The 6,000-nt window shown below is 62.0% G+C and overlaps 1 protein-coding gene across 1 annotated transcript in view; it reads right to left on the reverse strand.

Annotated features, from left to right (window-relative positions):
• SPAG8 (sperm associated antigen 8) overlaps positions 1 to 4,753 on the reverse strand; it is a 154,539-nt gene extending 149,786 nt beyond the window's left edge. The window contains exons 1-2 of the mRNA XM_075330551.1: positions 4,664 to 4,753; positions 146 to 209 (exon numbers count right to left, since the gene is read on the reverse strand). Coding sequence (XP_075186666.1) covers positions 146 to 202 — 57 coding nt within the window. The 5' untranslated portion in view covers positions 203 to 209; positions 4,664 to 4,753. The remainder of the gene's footprint in view (positions 1 to 145; positions 210 to 4,663) is intronic.
• Positions 4,754 to 6,000: the final 1,247 nt, after the last annotated feature.

Raw genomic sequence — 6,000 nt, forward strand, 5'->3', positions numbered from 1 at the left:
TGTGTGGTCATTTCTCCTTATTCATACACATCTGTGCAGTTCTGATCTGGAATCCTCCTCCGAGACCCTGAGGGAGACCCCCTGGAGGTCTCACCAACAATGGGTGTGATGGTGGAGGGTGATGGGTGTGATGGTGATGACTCACCTCCTCCTGCCAGTTCCTCAGTAGACAGGGGCTACGGGTGACTCTGCGCTGCTCCATATTGTATCTGAATAGGAGAAAAGTATCAAGATACAGAACGAGGCGAAGAACTGCAGGGATATCGGGGGAAGGGTGTTCTACAGGGATATCGGGGGACGGTGTCTGCAGGGATAGCGGGGGGAGGGTGTACCGCAGGGATATCGGGGGGAGGGGGTACCGCAGGGATATCGGGGGGAGGGTGTACCGCAGGGATATCGGGGGGAAGGTGTACCGCAGGGATATCGGGGGGGAAGGTTTACCGCAGGGATATCGGAGGGGTGTACTGCAGGGATATCGGAGGGAGGGTGTACTGCAAGGATATCGGGGGAGGGTGTACTGCAGAGATATCGCGGGGGTGTACTGCAGGGATATCGGAGGGAGGGCGTACTGCAGGAATATTGGGGGAGGGTGTACTGCAGGGATATTAGGGGGATGGTGTACTGCAGGGATATCGGGGGGCGGTGTACTGCAGGGATATTGGGGGGATGGTGTACGGCAGGGATATCGGGGGGCGGTGTACTGCAGGGATATCGGGGGGGATGGTGTGCTGCAGGGATATCGGGGAGGATGGTGTACTGCAGGGATATGAGGGGGAGGTTTACTACAGGGATATTGGGGGGAGGGTGTACCGCAGGGATATCGGGGGGAGGGTGTACCGCAGGGATATGCGGGGGAGGGTGTACCGCAGGGATATCGGGGGAAGGGTGTACTGCAGGGATATGCGGGGGAGGGTTGTACCGCAGGGATATCGGGGGAAGGGTGTACCGCAGGGATATCGGGGGAAGGGTGTACCGCAGGGATATCGGGGTGAGGGTTGTACCGCAGGGATATCGGGGGGAGGGTGTACCGCAGGGATAACGGGGGGGACGGTTTACCGCAGGGATATCGGGGGGACGGTTTACCTCAGGGATATCGGGGGGAGGGTGTACCGCAGGGATAACGGGGGGGGCGGTTTACCGCAGGGATCGGGGGGACGGTTTACCGCAGGGATATCGGGGGAGTGTGTACTGCAGGGATATCGGGGGAGGGTGTACTGCAGGGATATCGGGGGAGGGTGTACTGCAGGGATATGCGGGGGAGGGTGTACCGCAGGGATATCGGGGGAAGGGTGTACCGCAGGGATATCGGGGGAAGGGTGTACCGCAGGGATATCGGGGTGAGGGTGTACCGCAGGGATATCGGGGGGAGGGTGTACCGCAGGGATAACGGGGGGACGGTTTACCGCAGGGATATCGGGGGGACGGTTTACCTCAGGGATATCGGGGGGACGGTTTACCTCAGGGATATCGGGGGGAGGGTGTACCGCAGGGATAACGGGGGGGCGGTTTACCGCAGGGATATCGGGGGGACGGTTTACCGCAGGGATATCGGGGGAGTGTGTACTGCAGGGATATCGGGGGAGGGTGTACTGCAGGGATATCAGGGGAGGGTGTACTGCAGGGATATCGGGGGGATGGTGTACTGCAGGGATATCGGGGGAGGGGGTATTGCAGGGGTATCGGGGGGGCGGTGTACTGCAGGGATATCGGGGGGGTGGTGTACTGCAGGGATATCGGGGAAGGGGGTACTGCAGGGATATCAAGGGGGAGGGTGTACTGCAGGGATATCAAGGGAGGGTGTACTGCAGGGATATCGAGGGGGAGGGTGTACTGCAGGGATATCGGGGGGGTGTACTGCAGGGATATCGAGGGGGAGGGTGTACTGCAGGGATATCAGGGGGGTGTACTGCAGGGATATCGAGGGGGAGGGTGTACTGCAGGGATATCGAGCGGTGTACCGCAGGGATACCGGGGTAAGGTGTACCGCAGGGATATTGGGGGGAGGGTGTACTGCAGGGATATCGAGGGGGAGGGTGTACTGCAGGGATATCGGGGGGGTGTACTGCAGGGATATCGAGGGGGAGGGTGTACTGCAGGGATATCAGGGGTGTGTACTGCAGGGATATCGAGGGGGAGGGTGTACTGCAGGGATATCGGGCGGTGTACCGCAGGGATACCGGGGGAAGGGTGTACCGCAGGGATATCGAGGGGGAGGGTGTACTGCAGGGATATCAGGGGGGTGTACTGCAGGGATATCGAGGGGGAGGGTGTACTGCAGGGATATCGGGCGGTGTACCGCAGGGATACCGGGGGAAGGGTGTACCGCAGGGATATCGGAGGGAGGGGGTACTGCAGGGATATCGGGGGGAGGGTGTACTGCAGGGATATCGGGGGGGACAGTTTACCGCAGGGATATCGGGGGAGGGGGGTACCGCAGGGATATCGGGGAAAGGTGTACCGCGGGGATATCGGGAGGAGGGTGTACCGTAGGGTTATCGGGGGGAGGGTGTACCGCAGGGTTATCGGGGGGAGGGTGTACCGCAGGGATATCGGGGGGAGGGTGTACCGCAGGGATATCGGGAGGAGGGTGGACCGCAGGGATATCGGGAGGAGGGTGGACCGCAGGGATATCGGGAGGAGGGTGGACCGCAGGGATATCGGGGGTAGGGTGGACCGCAGGGATATCGGGGGGAGGGTGTACCGCAGGGATATCGGGGGGACGGTTTACAGCAGGGATATCGGGGGGGACGGTTTACCGCAGGGAAATCGGGGGGAGGGTGTACCGCAGGGATAACGGGGGGACGGTTTACCGCAGGGATATCGGGGGGAGTGTGTACTGCAGGGATATCGGGGGGAGTGTGTACTGCAGGGATATCGGGGGGAGTGTGTACTGCAGGGATATCGGGGGATGGGGTACAGCAGGGATATCGGGGGGAGAGGGTATACTGCAGGGATATCGGGGGGGTGGTGTACTGCAGGGATATCGGGGAGGTGTCTGCAGGGATATCGGGGAAGGGGGTACTGCAGGGATATCAGGGGGGTGTACTGCAGGGATATCGAGGGGGAGGGTGTACTGCAGGGATATCGGGCGGTGTACCGCAGGGATATCGGGGGAAGGTGTACCGCAGGGATATTGGGGGGAGGCTGTACAGCAGGGATATCGGGGGAGGGGGTACTGCAGGGATATCGGGGGGAGGGGGTACTGCAGGGATATCGGAGGGAGGGGGTACTGCAGGGATATCGGAGGGACGGTTTACCGCAGGGATATCGGGGGGAGTGTGTACCGCAGGGATATCGGGGGAGGGGGTACCGCAGAGATATCGGGGGAGGGTGTATTGCAGGGATATCGGGGGGAGGGTGTACCGCAGGGATATCGGGGGGAGGGTGTACCGCAGGGATATCGGGGGGAGGGTGTACCGCAGGGATATCGGGGGGAGGGTGTACAGCAGGGATATCGGGGGGAGGGTGTACCGCAGGGATATCGGGGGGAGGGTGTACCGCAGGGATATCGGGGGGAGGGTGTACCGCAGGGATAGGGGGGAGGGGGTACTGCAGGGATATGGCGGGGGAGGGGTACTGCAGGGATATGGCGGGGGAGGGGGTACTGCAGGGATATCGGAGGAGGGGGTACTGCAGGGATATGGCGGGGGAGGGGGTACTGCAGGGATATCGGGGGAGGGGGTACTGCAGGAATATGGCGGGGGAGGGGGTACTGCAGGGATATGGGGGGAGGGGGTACTGCAGGGATATGGGGGGAGGGGGTACTGCAGGGATATCGGGGGAGGGGGGTACTGCAGGAATATGGCGGGGGAGGGGGTACTGCAGGGATATGGGGGGAGGGGGTACTGCAGGGATATCGGGGGAGGGGGTACTGCAGGAATATGGCGGGGGAGGGGGTACTGCAGGGATATGGGGGGAGGGGGTACTGCAGGGATATCGGGGGAGGGGGTACTGCAGGGATATCGGGGGAGGGGGTACTGCAGGGATATCGGGGGAGGGGGTACTGCAGGAATATGGCGGGGGAGGGGGTACTGCAGGAATATGGCGGGGGAGGGGGTACTGCAGGGATATGGGGGGAGGGGGTACTGCAGGGATATCGGGGGAGGGGGTACTGCAGGAATATGGCGGGGGAGGGGGTACTGCAGGGATATGGGGAGAGGGGGTACTGCAGGGATATCGGGGGAGGGGGTACTGCAGGAATATGGCGGGGGAGGGGGTACTGCAGGAATATGGCGGGGGAGGGGGGTACTGCAGGGATATGGGGGGAGGGGGTACTGCAGGGATATCGGGGGAGGGGGTACTGCAGGGATATGGGGGGAGGGGGTACTGCAGGGATATGGGGGGAGGGGGTACTGCAGGGATATCGGGGGAGGGGGTACTGCAGGGATATCGGGGGAGGGGGTACCGCAGGGATATCGGGGGGAGGGGGTACCGCAGGGATATGGAGGGGGAGGGGGTACTGCAGGGATATCGGGGGAGGGGGTACTGCAGGGATATCGGGGGAGGGGGTACCGCAGGGATATCGGGGGGGGGTGTACTGCAGGGATATCGGGGGAGGGGGTACCGCAGGGATATCGGGGGGGGGTGTACTGCAGGGATATCGGGGGAGGGGGTACCGCAGGGATATGGAGGGGGAGGGGGGTACTGCAGGGGACGCTGTTACCGGCTCCGGGCTCTTCCGGTCGGTTCTGCCTCTTCTCTCCGGTGTTTTTTGCCGTGCGTTGCTTCATCTCCAAGGTAACAGACACCAACAGAAGGTGTGTCCTAACGAGCAGCCAATCAGAGCTGGAATACGCGGCGCGGGAGATCAAACATAAACACGTGACATTTCCCAGCGTCACCTCACCCCGCTCCTCCTCCCTCCGTCCGTCTCCTTCTCTTGCCCTCATCTCCCTCCTCCGTCCGTCTCCTTCTCTTGCCCTCATCACCCTCCTCCGTCCGTCTCCTTCTCTTGCCCTCATCACCCTCCTCCGTCCGTCTCCTTCTCTTGCCCTCATCACCCTCCTCCGTCCGTCTCCTTCTCTTGCCCTCATCACCCTCCTCCGTCCGTCTCCTTCTCTTGCCCTCATCTCCCTCCTCCGTCCATCTCCTTCTCTTGCCCTCATCACCCTCCTCCGTCCATCTCCTTCTCTTGCCCTCATCACCCTCCTCCGTCCATCTCCTTCTCTTGCCCTCATCACCCTCCCTCCGTCCGTCTCCTCCTCTTGCCCTCATCTCCCTCCTCCGTCCGTCTCCTTCTCTTGCCCTCATCACCCTCCTCCGTCCGTCTCCTTCTCTTGCCCTCATCTCCCTCCTCCGTCCCTCTCCTTCTCTTGCCCTCATCACCCTCCTCCGTCCATCTCCTTCTCTTGCCCTCATCACCCTCCTCCGTCCATCTCCTTCTCTTGCCCTCATCTCCCTCCTCCGTCCATCTCCTTCTCTTGCCCTCATCACCCTCCTCCGTCCATCTCCTTCTCTTGCCCTCATCACCCTCCCTCCGTCCGTCTCCTCCTCTTGCCCTCATCTCCCTCCTCCGTCCGTCTTCTTCTCTTGCCCTCATCTCCCTCCTCCGTCCCTCTCCTTCTCTTGCCCTCATCTCCCTCCTCTGTCCATCTCCTTCTCTTGCCCTCATCACCCTCCTCCGTCCAGCTCCTTCTCTTGCCCTCATCTCCCTCCTCCGTCCATCTCCTTCTCTTGCCCTCATCACCCTCCTCCGTCCAGCTCCTTCTCTTGCCCTCATCTCCCTCCTCCGTCCGTCTCCTTCTCTTGCCCTCATCACCCTCCTCCGTCCGTCTCCTTCTCTTGCCCTCATCACCCTCCTCCGTCCATCTCCTCCTCTTGCCCTCATCACCCTCCTCCGTCCATCTCCTTCTCTTGCCCTCATCACCCTCCTCCGTCCGTCTCCTTCTCTTGCCCTCATCACCCTCCTCCGTCCGTCTCCTTCTCTTGCCCTCATCACCCTCCTCCGTCCGTCTCCTTCTCTTGCCCTCATCACCCTCCTCCGTCCATCTCCTTCTCTTG

This window comes from Anomaloglossus baeobatrachus, chromosome 1 (assembly GCF_048569485.1).
Source record: "Anomaloglossus baeobatrachus isolate aAnoBae1 chromosome 1, aAnoBae1.hap1, whole genome shotgun sequence".
NCBI classification, from domain to species: domain Eukaryota; kingdom Metazoa; phylum Chordata; class Amphibia; order Anura; family Aromobatidae; genus Anomaloglossus; species Anomaloglossus baeobatrachus.